This window comes from Rattus rattus, chromosome 5 (genome assembly GCF_011064425.1).
Source record: "Rattus rattus isolate New Zealand chromosome 5, Rrattus_CSIRO_v1, whole genome shotgun sequence".
Classification (NCBI taxonomy): domain Eukaryota; kingdom Metazoa; phylum Chordata; class Mammalia; order Rodentia; family Muridae; genus Rattus; species Rattus rattus.
Genome location: NC_046158.1, coordinates 115,796,191 through 115,813,524, shown reverse-complemented (window position 1 = coordinate 115,813,524; position 17,334 = coordinate 115,796,191). Strand labels below are relative to the sequence as shown.

Here is a 17,334-nt window from a genome sequence, read left to right as displayed (position 1 = left end):
GGCTGCAGTTCATTGGGTAGTTTTCCTGCTGATGGTCTCTTTCATGTAAGGAATTATAGATTCCCCAGGAATTACTGCTGGGGATTAGCTAGCATTGACTGGTATGACTAATTACCTGGTGCTACAATGGGTTAACATGGCTTTTTTTTCTTATGTAAACCTTTGGATCTGAGATCAGCAAGAGGGCAAACTTTGATGGTCAGTAAATCGCATGCCTCTATTGTATTATTTCTTTGTCCAACAGATTAGAGCAAATTATATATTCAAATCTAGAGTCAGTGTGAGAGAAGCCTTGGACTCTGTTGGGTGTTTCTGCAATGGCCTTTCTCCCTTGTCCCTTCCTTTCCTTACATTTCGAATTCCATGTGCCCACATTTTAAGATTATCAGACTTATGTTTACTGACCCACTTACAGCAAAGTACTCAAAGAATCTCCTTTTCTTATTTCTTTTTTTTCCTTTTATTTTTTGAGACATGTCTCACTCTGTAACTCAGACTGAGCAAGAACTTATTACTTAACCCAGAGTAGCCTTGAATGTGGGGAATTCTTTCTGCCCCAGACTTCCAAGTGTTGTGATTACAGGCATGAAGCATAAAACTAGAGCTAAGTAACTTCTTTTAAATTATATTTTCAAGGCCAAAATAAGATCAGCAAAGTATTGGAGCCATTGCCATCCGTTAGCAATGTCTAGATTACTCTGAAGTAAAACCCTGCAAGAACAGCAGGGCTTTTCTATGTTCTTCACATCCTTTTCCCTATAGAAAAACATGTTGTGGTAAAAATGAAAAAGGTGAGACTGGTTCCCATGAACACCCAGGCAGTCTGCGAGCCATTCCAGCCTGGCACCTTGCCACTCTGTTTTGCTTTCACTCACAGTTCCCTTGGTGGGTTGTTACCATGCCAAGCATACACATTCCAATTCTGTGGTTGGCTTAGTGCATCCCTTGAGCACCTTCTCTTGAAAGAATACACCACACAATAACCTCTGATCCAATTGATAAGATATAATTTGTCCATCTAGACAGCACAAAATCCTGTACACACCCATCCTTTAAAAATAGTCACAACAACCTGTACCTCTGTGCAGAGAAAAATCATAACATCTGCCTCCTTCTCTTTCTCGTTCTGGCTCCCTCTCCTCTTTCCAAAACTTTTCTCCCGCCCACCCTTCCTTCTCCTCCAATGACAGGCCTTGTTCTATCCTGTACTTGCCTTCCTACACAAAGACATCAACCTATACAAACACCTGAGAAAAAACACTTGGGAGGAGGACAGGTTTATTATGACTTACAGGTTCAGGGGATTCAGTCCATGGTTACTAAGTCTCATCACATTCAGCCCAGAATGAAAAGAAACATGACAAGGAACACAACTTCTCCCTGTGGTCCAGGAAACAAAGGCCAGAGTTAGAGTCAAAATATGCCCATCAAAGAGTTGCATGCCCTAACATGTCCCACCTCCAAAATGCCCTGTTCAGTACCTAGATGAGCTAATCGTCTCCCAATAGTACCATCCTCTGGGAACCAAACTTTCAACACTTGAGCCTTTGGGGACATTTCAGAGCCAAGCCTGTACAGATGAGAGGCAGTTGGGACTGTGAATGATCAGATGTCTGTAACAGAATGTTTACGTAGACAGAGAATGAGGTAGGCACTTGAGAGAGTTGGAAAGCAGAAGACAGATGGCCTGAAAAGTAGCAATATAGGATGAAAAGAAGGACAGGGGTTTGATTGAAGAGAAATAGAGTATGGTAGAGGAAGAAAGTAAGAGAAGATGTTAATATCCACGAAGCTCTGGCAACGTGAACAATAGTCACTAAATTATCTGAGTTAGTGCTTGAACCCTGCAGCATCCAAGCAAGCAACATCTGCAATAAGTCAATCAAACAAACAACTGAGACAAAGCAGAAAAAGAGTAGTTAGTCAGTGCGGCCACATTAGGACCAGGGCCTATGAGATTCAGTGACCTTCCAGCTCTGTCTTTCAGTATTAGTATAACATTTAGGTTTCAATTGAGGACAAGAAGTCTGTCAAGATAACAGTTCCAGGCCAAGGTGTGGTGCTGCCTCTCAGAATCGTCTGTGCCAAGATCTAGTTCCTCCTGCAAAAGCACTCTCAGCACTGTGTGAGATCCTCTTCTGTGAGACAAATTCCCCTCTGATCAGCACCAGGCTTCAGCCTTTTTCTTCTCCCAGCATAAGATTTCTGGGGCACAAATATCTCTTTAGAATATCTTCAATCCTGCTGGAATCCTCCTAACAAAGAAAGCAAAATGTCTAAGCCTCAAAATAATCTTCCCACCTTTTACAAGCCCCAAAACAGTATGTGGAAGGATTTCCAAAGTGACCTTGTTTATCTTACTCACTGGTGAGTACCCCTGGTCAAATAAAGCACATACCCAAAATACATGTAATCGTGTGACAACCAATGTTGAAAACCAAGTTACATGAGAAGTTCTCCGAACCATAAAGCACAGATTCGCCATTCCCTGTAGCTAACACTTACAGGACCTACTTTGTTCTGGTGGTTTTCTGGGTATTTGGTAAGTATTTAGTTCTACCTATCTTAATTGCTTTATTTGCTGAGTAATTATTAGCTTGCTTTTCCTGCTGATATATGTGTTATTTTTTCACATATGTATTCTAGATTTTAAGTGCATACCAAACCTTGAAGTGCTTCTCTTTGGGAATTGGTCAGCTTTTGCTTCAGTAATGTTCCTTGATAACTCTGAAATCTAACCCTTCCTGTGTTACATCCACACAACAACCAGCTGTGTCTGACTCAGCTGGGATTGTCTGGTCTTGACTTCAGAATAGGCTTATGCATCTACTTCATACATCTCTTCTTCTAAAACTGAGGATGAAAATGAAGTTTAGTCTACCTAACAAATCTTTGTGGCAAGTGCATTGGTGTGAGAGCTCCAAACACCCCTACCCTAGACTGGCTTATTGTCCAGATGACTGGTCAGTGTAGGTCACATGAAACAAATTCAGTATCAAGGGACAAGCAGCCGCGTTCCACTGAGATCATTCAAGACAAGAACAAAGATTTAGAAAGAAATTATCCAATCTATACATTTGAAAATCAAACTTCTAAATTTTCCAACTAGTATTGTGCAAAATAACAAAAAAATAGTGTAACTAAATGATTTAAAAGAAATGCATCTCCTTGCAGCAAGCTATAAGCTACCTATTTTCTCTTTGTATTTCCCAGGTTTTTACATCATGTTTGGGAAGAAAAAGAAAAAGATCGAAATATCCGGCCCATCTAACTTTGAACACAGGGTTCATACTGGGTTTGATCCACAAGAGCAGAAGTTTACTGGCCTTCCCCAGCAGTGGCACAGCCTGTTAGCAGACACAGCCAACAGGCCCAAGCCTATGGTGGATCCATCATGCATCACACCCATACAACTGGCTCCCATGAAGGTATGAAAGGGTTCTGTCTTTGGGTCAACTTCAGGTCATGATCTGATTTGACCTAATGTGCCATCTTGATAAACTATGTAACCTTTGAAAAATGTCCTTATGTTAGCCACAGTTAACCTTCATTTGGCAGCACATAGAAAGGAAATTTAACCTCCAAATACTGGTTATCGAAATATTCAAATGTAAAATTAAGCTACAAAATGAACTTTTTTTCTGTTAATAATCTTCACTTCCTCTAGTATCAGCAATAGCTTCTAATCAAATATTTTATTGGATATATTTTTGATGCCTTATTTTGTTTTCAAAATATTTATACATAATTTTATATAAGATGTAGTAATAAGAGATTTTAATAGCAATAAATTTTATTTATAGGTGTATAAAATACTAACATGTATGTATAAAGTATGGATTATATACTAAATATGTGCATCTTCCCTTTTATTTTCATTGTCTAAAAGAGAACTATCTCAAATATTAGCAAATAATTTCAGTCTTTGAATAGGCTATAATTTACCCACTCACTGTTGCCCTCCTGGTCATCCCCTCCCACAATCCATCCCCTATCCCCATGCCCCACCCCCAATGCCCCATCCTCTTCTCCTCTGAGCAGATGGGAGCCCCACTGGATATCCACCCATTCTGGCACTTCAAGTCTGTGCAAGGTTAGTTGTGCAGTCTTTGTATGTCAGTGCTCCTCAAGATATATCACAGATCAGAATCACCTAACAGACTTTGATTAAACAGATGTTTAATTTAGGGTTTCTATTTCTGTAAAGAGACACCATGGCCATAAAAAGTCTTCTAAAGGAAGGCATTTAATAGGGGCTGGCTCACAGTTCTCAGGTTTAGTCCCTTGTCTTCATGGCAGGCAGGAAGCATGACAAGATGCAGGCAGACTTGGTGCTGGAGAGAGTCCTACATCTGCATCCCCAGGCATCAGGAGGAGGCAGTGACCTACTAGACCTAGTTTGAACTTCCGGATCCTCAAAGCCTGCCCACTAGTGACATGCTTCCTTCAACAAGGCCACACCTCCTAATAGTGCCTCTCCCTATGTCCCCATGGGGGCCATTGTATACAAACCACCCCAACACAGATGGGAAGCACTACCTCTGTTTCTGATTCAGTAGAACTGGGTTAGGGATTCCACATGTTCATTTCTACCTGATGTCCTGCTAGTGCTAAGGCTTGTGGTCTGAAGACAGACTTTGAGAACATTGACAAAAGTAGTTCTCATGACTCTTATTTACGTAGAAGACAACATTAGTGTGATTCTACACTGCTAAAAAAATGTTCAAGATACTGGAATCTTTATCAGAATCGAAGATTTATGTTACAAGTTGATTTTCTTGGTTCCCACCCTCAAAAATATAGACCGACTGAAATCATCTCAATAGTCAGAGGAAGGAATAATTGTAAACATTTGGCAAGAGTGAGAAATGCTGACCAGTGATGTAGTCTGTGCTTAGCATGTGTGACACCCTGGGTTCTATTTCTAACATCTCTTCTCCCCACACCAAAACTGCTTTTTTTCTACCTAATTTGTCTGTTCATAAGAATATCATAAGCAATATTACCCAGTTGTTCCTGAATTAGGTGTATTCTATGTAAAGGAAAGGTTGAATGGTTACTGAGTCTCAACCTTAGTCCTAAGGGGCTCAGTATAACCCTCTCCCCTCTCAGCATCACATGGGAGATTCTGATTCAACGTTTCTGGAGTCCCCAATGATTTGCATTTATAGCAAACTGATGCCCTGATGAACAATGGGAACGTCCTGTAAGTACCAGTATTCCTGATGAACAACACAGTGGCGTGTGCCTGTAATCCTAGCACTTGGAAGACAGAAAGAAGAGGAATGGAGTTTCAGGCCAGCCTGGGCTACATAGCAATCAATACACTGCCTCAAAATTCACTGGAAAAGCATCGTTTTCACTGGGCTAACACAAGTGCTGCACGTTCGTTCTTTCCCTTTGTTACAGCTTAGAATCCATTCTAAGTGATGCAACAAAACACAGAAAGATAGATAGGGTTAGGTCGTCACGGCTCCTACCTAACATGAGCAATCAGCACAGCCTAATGCTTCCTTCTGAATTCTTTTTAATTATGAATTAGGATTGTAGCAATCTTTTAAATATTTTGGTGTATTTAAATTTTACTGAAATGCCATAAAGTATAACTATTCTTCAACTATTGTACTTAAAATGTAGATAAAAGTTCTGATTCCTACAGAGGACTTGAGTTTAGTTTAAACTGTGACTTTTTATAACTTATCCATTTTACTAGAGTATGATACTAAAAAAATCTGTGCTATACCAGAGTACAATTATCATGTATACGTATGTACCTGGTTCTTGCAGTACAGTCTGGAACTCTTAGGTACATGAGATTCTTTTAGTCTATAAGATCAGATTCTTTTCGTAGTACTTGTGACTCATATGGCATTTTCTTTATGTACTGAGGACGCATCAGGCTTTTCCAGAAAGGGACATATGTCATACCATCATGGTTTATGCCTAAAGTGTCATAAACTCTAGACTCCTATGCTTTAAAAGCTTCTTATTTATAATATAGTATACGCTATATAGTTTTTAGTTCTTATATAAACTGAAGTCTTTTGGATCCTGAATAAATTTGGATGGTCTAAAACCAAAAATTTCAAGTATAAACATGTCTCATATCAAATTTAATCATCTGTGATTTCTGTGGTTTGATCCTCACACAGAACTCCATTTATTCTCTTTTTAATTGTCCAATATGAAAAGAGAATATTGTCTTCTCTAGTAGACTGTTAATGTTCAAGTCCCAAGAGATTACTGAATACAATATCCTATCATTCTGTAATTTAATACAATTTATTCAATCAAACAGTTTGAAGTCACATAATGCTTATATCTTTTATCTAACATAGCCTTTAAAGCATTCTTTTTTTGAGAATTTGTTTATTATTTATTTATGTGTCTGTGTGAGAAAGTATATGCATATATGCACACATGCATGTGGGTGCCCTTGGAGGTTAGAATGGTGTCATTTTCTCTAGAGGTAAAGGTACAAGCAATTGTAAAACACCCAACATGAGTGCTAGGAACAAAATTCAGGTCCTCTAAAAGAGCAACAAGTCTCCTAACTTCTGAGTCATCTCCCTAGCCCCTAAACTTCAATGGCTCCTTTAATATACATCTGTCTAACTTATAATTTCAAAGATATCATATGTGTGATAATTCTTTGGTAATCCACTACACTGTATTTTTATCACATTTGCCCCCTCCATCCTAGACCCATTCTACTTCCATGCCCACCCAACTTGCTCTTTTTCTTTTCTTTTTTAAAAGTCATGGAATTTAATTAGTGCTGCCCAAATACTCTTGATTTAGGGCCTGTTCTGAAGTTTGATTGACCTATCAAGGGTCATACCCTTAAAGAAAATCTCTCTCTCTCTCTCTCTCTCTCTCTCTCTCTCTCTCTCTCTCTCTCTCTGTGTGTGTGTGTGTGTGTGCTAACATCTATTAATTGCCAATATCTTCTCAGCTAGAGATGGTATTCCTTCTTGACGAAATTCCATCTGCCATGATCTTGCTAAAGTCACAGTGACTGTAAGTTCATATGTGCAACTGCCCTATTTTATACAGAAAATACTGTTCCCTTTAGCCATTTACTGTACCTTTCAGGGATATATAGAATGATATAGATGTCCCATTTAGGGCACAGAATTTCACAGTCTGTTATCTACACATTTACCAGTTGAAGGTCTCTATAATAACTGCTATCTGCTTCAAGAAGAAGCTTTTTTATGGAGAAGTGACATATTTGCTATTTCATGTGTGTAGTGGTAAGTTGTTGACTGTTCTTCAAAGCTTTCTTTCTTCATTAATTTATTTGGTTACTTTACAACATGATCACAGCTCCCCTCCCTCCTTTCCTTTCAGCCCCTCCCTCCCTCCTCTCCCCTCTTCCCTTCCATCACACCCTCCGCTTGCTGGGTACCAACTCACACTGGCACATCAAGAAACATCAAGACTAAAAGCATTCTCTCCCACTGAGGCCGGACAAGGCAGCCCAGCTAGGGGAAAAACAGGACTTCCAGAGGAGGGAGAGAAACACCAACCCAGCCACAAAACCTTCCACCAAAATTTGCCCTGCCTACAAGATATACAGGGATGAAGATGGAGCAGAAATTGATGAAATGGAAAACCAATGACTGGCCCAACTTGAGACTCATTCCATGAGAGAGAGCCAACCCCTGACATTATTAATGATACTTTGCTGTTTGCAGACAGGAACCTACTATAACTGAACCACGAACGAAAGAACATACATGGTCTGGACCTAGGTTCCATATATATAGCAGATGTGCAGTTTTGTCTTCATGTGGATCCCTTAATAATTGGAGAGGGAAATGCCTTTGACTCAAATTCTGTTGCCTGTCTGCATCCCTTTCCCCTAGCTGTGTTAACAGCCTTCTATTTATTCTGTGGAGGCTGAGGGTTGTGGTTAATGCCAGAGCCAAGTTGGTTCTTCTGGGTCTTCTTCATCTCTGCAATTGTCAGCGTTTCATAACATTCCAAAGTTGGGATTCTGTGTCTTCTCTTTTTATCCTCTACCTCTGACCACTACATTAAAAATAACCTTTAGAAGACAAAACAGGTAAATGAAGAGAAGAAAATTTCAGGTCTGTTCCATTCTGGGTGACCACTCTTTGTTTCTCCCCTTGTTACAGTTAATGTGTCAGATGCTCCTCAAATAATGAACCCACCTCTCTTCCTTTGCAATTCTCTCTCTCCTTGTTCGTGATTCATTATTGCACTCCTAGAGCCTAGATACTTTTAGCTTTGTCAGCTTACTCCCATTTCTATGAGATTATTTTCTTAAATGTTTTCAAATGCATGTCCCTAAACCATAGGACACCTATATGTTTTCTAACATTAGAAGGGCTATTTCTTTACATGTGCCCTCTAGACCTAAGAATATTCATTAAGAAATCAAACTGTAGCAGTTGTTTGTCACTGTCTTCACTGAGTGAAACTATGACAGAAAGGAATGGCCCAGGGAGACTCTTCTGGCTTCCATGCCTGCTTCTTGCCCTAAACTATGGTCCTCACACTACATGTCAACAAAGCTAAGTAACTGCTCTTCTCATTTTTTCAATCCTGATGTTCAAAGCTAATAGATTCAATCTGCTATAGCTTCCCTATTATCTACTTCACCATAGTTTTAGGTCTTCCTTGTTTATATCTTTCTCTACTATGATGCAATGTTGGACATAGAAACATCTATTTTAGTTCAGGAAACCCAAAGCCTTAATGTTTACCCAGCTGGACTACATCTTTTCATTTATAAGTCTTCACATGGGTGGGTAAACATCATAGCTTATCTACCAATGAGCCCGGAGCAATCTTAAAAATGGGAAATATTTACATGCAGAAGGAAGAAGTGCTCCAGAGACACTGGATCAAAACCAAGTGTGGAGAGTATAAAGAGTAAATAGATCACCTACAGGAATGGGGAAGACAGTGCTAGGGAGAATAGAAGGAGATAGTTTCAGATCCAGGGAAGCAGGGATTTGATAGTAGATACTGCAGAACATTTGAAACCTGCAGTTAAGAGTTTGGTGCCTTTCCAAATGAATTTGCAAATTGCTTTTTCAAATTCTATGAAGAATTGAGTTGGAATTTTGATGGAGATTACATTGAATCTGTAGATTGCTTTCAATACAATGGTCATTTTTACCATGCCAATCCATGAGCATGAGAGGTCTTTCCATCTTCTGAGATCTTCTTCAATTTCTTTCTGCAGAGACTTGAAGATCTTGTCATACAGATCTTTCACTTGCTTGGCTAGAGTCACACCAAGGTATTTTATATTATTTGTGACTATTGTGAAGGGTATTGTTTCCCTAATTTCTTTCTCAGCCTGATTATCCTTTGAGTAGAGGAAAGCTACTGATTTGTTTGAGTTAATTTTATATCCAGCCACTTTGCTGAAGTTGTTTATCAGCTATAGGAGTTCTCTAGTGGAATTTTTGGGGTCACTTAATTATACTATCATATCTGCAAATAGTGAAATTTTGACTTCTTCCTTTCCGATTTGTATCCTGTTGACCTCTTTTTCTTGTCTGATTACTCTGGCTAGGACTTCAAGTACTATATTGAATAAGTAGGGAGAGAGTGGGCAGCATTGTCTAGTCCCTGATTTTAGAGGGATTGCTACAAGTTTCTTTCCATTTACTGTGATGTTGGCAATGATATATTATTTTTACTGTGTTAAGGTATGGGCCTTGAATTCCTGATATTTCCAAGATTTTTATCATGAAGGGGTGTTAAATTTTGTCAAATGCTTTCTCAGCATCTAATCAATATTCATGTGATTTTTTTTTCTTTGAGTTTGTTTATGTAGTGGATTACTTTAACGATTTTCCATATATTGAACCATCCTTGTGTCCCTGGAATGAAGTCTACTTGATCACAATGAATGATCGTTTTGATATGCTCTTGGATTTGGTTTGCAAGAATTTTATTGAATATTTTTGCATCAATGTTCATGAGGGAAATTGGTCTGAAGATCTCTTTCTTTGTAGGGTCTTTGTGTGGCTTAACTCTTCTCAACAATAAAAGAACATCTGGGGGAATCACCATCCCTGACCTCAAGCTGTATTACAGAGCAATTGTGATAAAAACTACATGATATTAGTACAGAGACAGACAGATAGATCAATATGATAGAATTAAAGACCCAGAAATAAACCCACACACCTATGGTCACTTGATCTTTGACAAAGGAGCTAAAGCTATCCAATGGGAAAAAGACAGCATTTTCAACAAATGGTGCTGGTTCAGCTAGAGGTCAGGATGTAGAAGAAAGCAAACTGATCCATTTTTATCTCCTTGTACAAAGCTCAAATCCAAGTGGATCAAGGACTGTCACATAAAAGCATATACACTGAAACTAATAGAAGAGAAAGTGGGGAAGAGCCTCAAACACATAGGCACAGGAGAAATTTTCCTGTACAGAACACCAATGGCTTATGCTCTAAGATCATGAATCAACAAATAGGACCTCATAAAACTTCAAAGCTTCTGTAAGGCAAAGGACACTACCAAATAAGACAAAATGGCAACCAACAAATTAGGAAAAGATCTTTACCAATCTTACATCCACTAGAGGGCTAATATCTAATATATACAAAGAACTCTAGAGGTTAGATTCCAGAGAACCAAATAATCCTGTTAAAAAAAAATGAGGTACAGAGCTAAACAAAGACTTCTCAACTGAGGAATATTGAATGGTAGAGAAGCACCTAAAGAAATGTTCAACAGCCTTACTGATCAGGGAAATGCAAATCAAAACAACCCTCAGATTCCACCTTACATCATTCAGAATGGCTGAGATCAAAATTCAGGTGACAATAGATGCTGGTGAGGATGTGAAGAAACAGGAACACTCCGCCATTGTTGGTAGGTATGCAAACTGGTACAACTACTCTAGAAATCAGTCTGGTGGATCCTCAGAAAACTGAACATACTACTACCTGTGGACCCAGCTATACCACTCCTGGGCATACACCCAAAAGATGCTCCAATATATAGCAAGGATACATGTTCCACTATGTTTATAGCAGCCTTATTTAGAATAACCAGAAGCTGGAAAGAACCCAGATGTCCTTCAACAGAGGAATGGATACAGAAAATATGGTACATCTACCCAATGGAGTACTATTCAGCTATTAAAAACAATGACTTCATGAAATTCTTAGGCAAATGGATTGAACTAGAAAACATCATCCTGAGTGAGGTAACCCAGTCACAAAAGAACACACATGGTATACACTCACTGATAAATGGATATTAGCCCCAAACCTGGAATACCTAAGAAAAACTTCACGAATCATATGAAGCCCAAGAAGAAGGAAGATCAAAATGTGGATGCTTCATTCCTTCTTAGTAGGGAGAACAAAATACTCACAGGAGGCAATACAAGGACAAATAGTGTAGCAAAGATTGAAGAAAAGGTCATCCAGAGTCTCTCCACCTGGAGATCCATCCCATTTGCAGCCACCAAACCCAGTCACTATTGCTGATGCCACAAGAGCTTGCTGACAGGAGCCAGATATGGATGTCTCCTGAGAGGCTCTGCCAGAGCCCTACTGATACAGATGAGGATGGTTGCAGCTAACCATTGGACTGAACAAGGAGACTCCATGGAAGAGTTAGAGAAAAGACTGAAGGATATGAAGGGGTTTGCAACCCCATAGGAAGAACAACAATATCAACCAACCAGACCCCACAGAGCTCCCAGGGACTAAAGCAACAACCAATGAGTACACATGGAGGGACCCATAACTCCAGCCACATATGTAGCAGAGGATGGCACTGTCCAGATGAATAAGAAGAAAAGCCCTTGGTCTTTTCCCCAATGTAGTGTAATGCCAATGGATTTAGGACGGAGTGGATAGGTAGGAGTGGGAGCATCCTCAAAGAAGCAGGGGGAGCGGGGAGGGAGTAAGGAAGGGTAGGGAAAGTGGATAACATTTGAAATGTAAATACATGAAATATCCAAGAAAAACAAAATTTAAAAAAAGGAAAAAATGAGTTTAGTGCTCAATATCCTACTTAGGTGAAAGCTTCAAAAAAATGAGTTTAGTGCCTAATATCCTACTTAGGTGAAAGCTTCAAGTCTTGCATCCAAAAATTGTTCTTTAAGGAAATAAATTGATTCATTCAAAGGTCAGACCAAGCATAAAGATTACCTGTAATGTTGACGTAATATAGAATCTTGTAGGTTAGGCGTGGGAGCCATCATTGAAAGTTGTGAAAAGTTGAAATTCAGGAAGTTCCTCCAGCTATATGACTGCCAAAAGACTGCTGAGAATAAAACACAACACTTCTTCCAGAATGAACAGTGTACTTTTCATAAAGATAATTTCAGTGAAAAACAGAATTTAATTATAAAATGAATCTTGTCTGGAAATTTAACCATGTTTTAAAACTATTTGTAAAAATACTACTTCAAAAGAACTGTACCAGTGTGTTTCTATTTGATCAGAACCAGTGCTCTCACCAGGAAGACAGATGGTTCATCTTCTGTCAAAATCTCTCATATTCTACACTTTTAAAGGGACCAGTCAAGACAACAGACAGGCTCTATCATGCTTTCCCATGCCTTTTATTTCCCAAATCTCCCCATTGTAATTGAAAGAATGTCTTTCCAAACAACTCACCAGCAAAATGACTGGGGAAACAAATTTCTTACATGCAGGAATTTAGGAATCTGGGTAAGATAGACTTCTTTTAACCTGGAGGAGAAGGCTATAAGCAAAGCCAAGGTCTTTCTGGTCATGATCCCTTCATGTCTAGGAATTGCCAACAAGTTTTCCACTTTGCAATAAAGCTAGGTTTTAAAGTATACACCCTATTGACATCTCTCCTCTCCTGAATATCATGCTCCCTCTTTCTTTTGTCCATTTTATCCATCTTCAGCCCTTGCAAGGCCTTCAGAAATATCATCTCAAGATTGATTCTTACTGATGATATGCCTTTTCTGTTATTATTAAATTAGTCTAATAATTTCTGGGCACTAGCCCACCATAATGAGCAGATTTTCTACAGATCAGAAAAGATCTACTCTCTTATAGTAACACTATGTAGACAAAAGAATGATTTCATAATTCCTAACAATGATTTTATTGCATTCCTAAATTTATACAACTAATTTTGAGCCATCTATAGAAAAGGCTGCAATTAGGGCTCTGTAACCCTTCATGTGTCATGGGCTAATTGCACCAGAACAGAAAGCAGGCTTAGAACAAATTTACAATCAGGGAAAACATTCCTTCTGGGCTAGCTATGAAACTATTATCTAATACCTAAAAGTCATAAACTGGGAATGGACAATTTTTTGTAGGTACAAGAATGGAAGATCAAATATTGACTGGATCTCTCTATACAAGACTTCAAAATTAATGAGACACTAGGCAGACCATTTGCAAAACTGTGCAAACTTATAAGAATTATTGTTTTAAACTGTTAATGAGCTTGTGGAGCCAATGACAGATAATAAATATTTAATTAGATAATTAGTCTTAGTGGACACTCATGTAAACATTCCTGCTGAAACTTGTTTGATCTATGATGAACTTTTGGAGTGTAAGTACCCTTGGAAAACTATATGATCTATTCTCCTCAGAAAGTATAAATGCTAAGGACAACAATAAGTGAGTGGCTTTTTCTTACTCACAAGGCTTCTTTCATTCAGAAATAAAAAGGTAGAAGCCTTTTCTCTCTATGAACAATAAAGTGTGGACTCTATTTCTCATCCAGAATGAGTAAGTTTTTCTGCATTGGTGCTGGCTCAATAAAACCTGCTCTTGAGAGCTTTGGCTCCATCCACACAATACATATATACATTTGTAAGTATAGATGTGTCTTTGTCAGTTGATAAGACAGACAGTTGGACCCAATTAGAACATGTGTGTATATATGTATGAATAAATGTGTATCTATATGTATTTGTTTATGTAAAACTTTTTATTTCTGTGATTCTTTTTCTGGTTCACAAGAGTCAATAACTCCAAGTTCCCCTCTACCTGGCCATCTAGAGGCAAGGCTTCAGGGCAAGAAAGAGAGGAACTCTAACAATTAATCCTTTATTTAAAACCCTGCTGCTGCTGCTGCTGCAGGAATTAATTACCAAATGCATAACTGTCTGTCTGTCTATACATATGTACATCTAAAAGTTACAAGAGTTCATAGTTTCTCACTGGGCATTCTTGCCATCACCAGGTAATTAAGTTTTGTCAGTAGTACTGACCCCATAAATTGCCCATCACTGTCACTGTCTTGTCTGCTATTAGAAGGACCCCAATTACCAACTCTCCCCACCCCACATTTACTGCTTTTACAGAGAGAGGGAACTTGTAGCAGGCAGGATCCTACAAATTCATTCTTTCCCCCTTCCCTGTTTTCCTCTTCTTCACTGAATTCTAAAAGTTAGAAAGTAAAGCCTAAGTTCAGTACCATATAAGTACTCAAAAGAACTTGTAACTAGCATCTTTCTTTGTATCAGTACTCTGTAGTATCTTGTTTAAGCCACTGTAAAATTTCCCAAGTCTTTGTAACCAAATTCAAATGGCCTTATTGATACTAGTTATTAAAAACTGTCATTTTCAGAGTGACCATACTCAGGGAAAGCATCACTGAGGGTGATTGTACTACTTCCATGTTGAGAACGTAGTAGGTTGACCAGTTATCTTCTGTAAGCCTTTTGGCAGTTTCATCATGACATCAGTATGACAATGATCATGTACAGATTATTCCACAACCATAGATCAGTGGGAGAATGTTGTAAAGTTAACTAGTCTTTTTTATTCCACAACTATGGTATTTGGAAGGCAGCTTCCAGGTTCACAATTAAAACTGTAGCACTGAAAGATATCCCCTGAAGAACAGTTACCATTTATCTCACCATGAGAATTTAGCATCTTCTGTCATCCTTGAGACCATAGAAAACATACACAAATGTGGCATTCAATACAGCCATAGATTACACTTGGAAATTATTTAATGGCAAAGATAGATAAGCCTACATCTGAGCACTACCTGATTCAATCCAATGCCTTTCTCAGCATTTTGCCATGAAAGTCTTCAACTGAAACCCCAGAGAAGAAATGAAAGAGCTGACTACATCCCAACATAAAACAAGCATTCTTGCAACTCTTAAAGCTGATATCTTATTCAGCTCTGCTTCCAGGACAGAGGCTGATGTGGATGAAAAGCAGACTCCAGACCTATGGTGATCTGAAGCTTCGTTGAACTATACTAGGGAACAGGCCTGACCAAAATGAAGAATACCATTGCCAAACACTAGATAATGTTTATAGAGTACAAATGTTCAATATTTATTGTTTATGGCATTCATGCAACGACTAATGAAGTATTGAGCCAGTAATGGGGGGAAGAAACCTTGAGTGAGTCCAAATCCACCCAATTTTTAAGTTGAATTACATTCTGTATTCTCACCCAGCTGCCTCCAGTTGCTCCACAGTCTTTCTTTCTGAGGGATTTTTCTTCTATAAAGGGTTAATGACTAATTTGTGTGTATATCCCTTAGAGTATTTGCTTTTGATAGGAAGATAATAAAAAAGAAAATTATAACCCCAACCATAGAACTTTATGGTGTAACCTCAGACAAGTGAGTGGCCTGATGGGATATTGTATCATGGGGAACTTTGTTTTGTATAACACAAGAAACGTTGATTGTCCTGGAGGAGTTAGCAAAAAATGGGGTGGGGTGGGCATGAATTAGAAATGCTAGTGACCAAGCATGGCCTTGTCTATTGTAGGCTGTGAATGTAGATTCCACAGTTGTTCCACTGATATTATTCATTCTCTTGCCACAGCCTCAGAATGGGCCTTGGATTTAGGCTTGGCCACGGGGTTTTCATAGTCTGTGGCTTTGTGTGAACACAAGCATGTGATAGTCAGCTAAGATTTCCATTCTGCATCATCTTAAGAGAACCATTCCCTGGAGAACTCAGTAACTCCAGCCGAGTAAGCACATTTGGTACACATCAGCTTGCATTACCTACATCCTTTCAAGCTGAAGCAGAGCCCCTCAAGCCTCACCCTCAATGTTTGACACTCGTGTGAAGTATTTGTTATATAGCTTTAGAAGACAATGGGGCTGCCTCATACATTGCCTCACTTCATTGTCAAATCATCCTTTCCAGTGGGTGAGGTTGAATCTGTCTTTTAGGTGAAGAAATCAAGATTTAGAGAAATACAGACTATGATCCAAGACTTGGTAGCTCATGATTGTCACCCCAATGCCTGGAAGGCTTATTCAGCAGGATTGCCGTGCATTCCAGGTTAGCCTAGAGTGTACGATAAGATTCTGCCTCAATATATATTTCAAGTTTCATATCTGGCAACAAAAAACAAAAACAAAAGAACAAAAGAGATTCAAGTCCTAAAACTATGTGACTCTAAAACTCATTCCTATAATCATCACACTCCCTAAGTTCTGATGGGAAGAGTCTCGAAAAAATTCTAAAAAGAAAGTACTACATAGTGTTCTAAAACAAGGTATCATGATTTCTCATAAGATAATAAAAAGCTATTGTAAGGTGTTACAAGTAAGGGATGCCTTTGACTCTACCATTTAGATGGTCTGGACTTAACCTATGAACTTCAACCTACCCAAGAGTCTAATAAGGACATCACTTTAATTACCATCTATCATCTCCTGTATTGACAGCAGTAAGACTTAGCTTTCTACATGCATCATGTGCAGGGCTTTTTATGGGACCCTCCATTCATGCAATCCCCATCTCCTCAAGTGACTCGGCAGATTATTTCAACAGAAAATGCTAATGAAAGCATTTTCTAAGAAGCAAATGAATAAGCATTCACGTCCATGCTGCTGGCTCTCCACAGTGGCCTCCCTGCTCCCAGAACCAGCCATTCTTGAAGTTGTACCTCAAAGTCCCCAATCCCAAGCTCTCACCTAATATAGAGCCAGAACAGTTGAACTTTCCAATGCTGAGGATACAAACCTATGGTTCAATAGCCGGAAATTCCATATAAACTGAAATATCAGGATAAACTAATTAGCCTCAACTCTCCCCTCCTGGCAGTAGTGATATACTGAAAAAAAAATCCTTCTAAATCCAAATTTAAGAAGCTATCCCTTGGCCTAGTCACATTTGGAACCTGAGAGATCTAATTTTATCTCTTATTAAGCATCTTATGAAAATTGGGACACTAAGATAGCAACTATAGGCTGTTTGGGGAGAACTGTCAGATCCTCATTTTTATCAATTTGTCGTGGATTCTTAAATAATTCCCTACATTATTGACTCTGTACTGTTGATAAACTGTTTATTTCAAACATTTCCAAGCATCTTGCTGTTCAAC

The 17,334-nt window shown here is 38.8% G+C and overlaps 1 protein-coding gene across 1 annotated transcript in view; it reads left to right on the top strand.

Annotated features, from left to right (window-relative positions):
* Window positions 1–17,334, top strand: part of Pak5 (p21 (RAC1) activated kinase 5) — a 190,598-nt gene that overhangs the window by 91,838 nt on the left and 81,426 nt on the right. Inside the window, exon 3 of the mRNA XM_032904288.1 lies at window positions 3,214–3,428. Coding sequence (XP_032760179.1) covers window positions 3,225–3,428 — 204 coding nt within the window. The 5' untranslated portion in view covers window positions 3,214–3,224. The remainder of the gene's footprint in view (window positions 1–3,213; window positions 3,429–17,334) is intronic.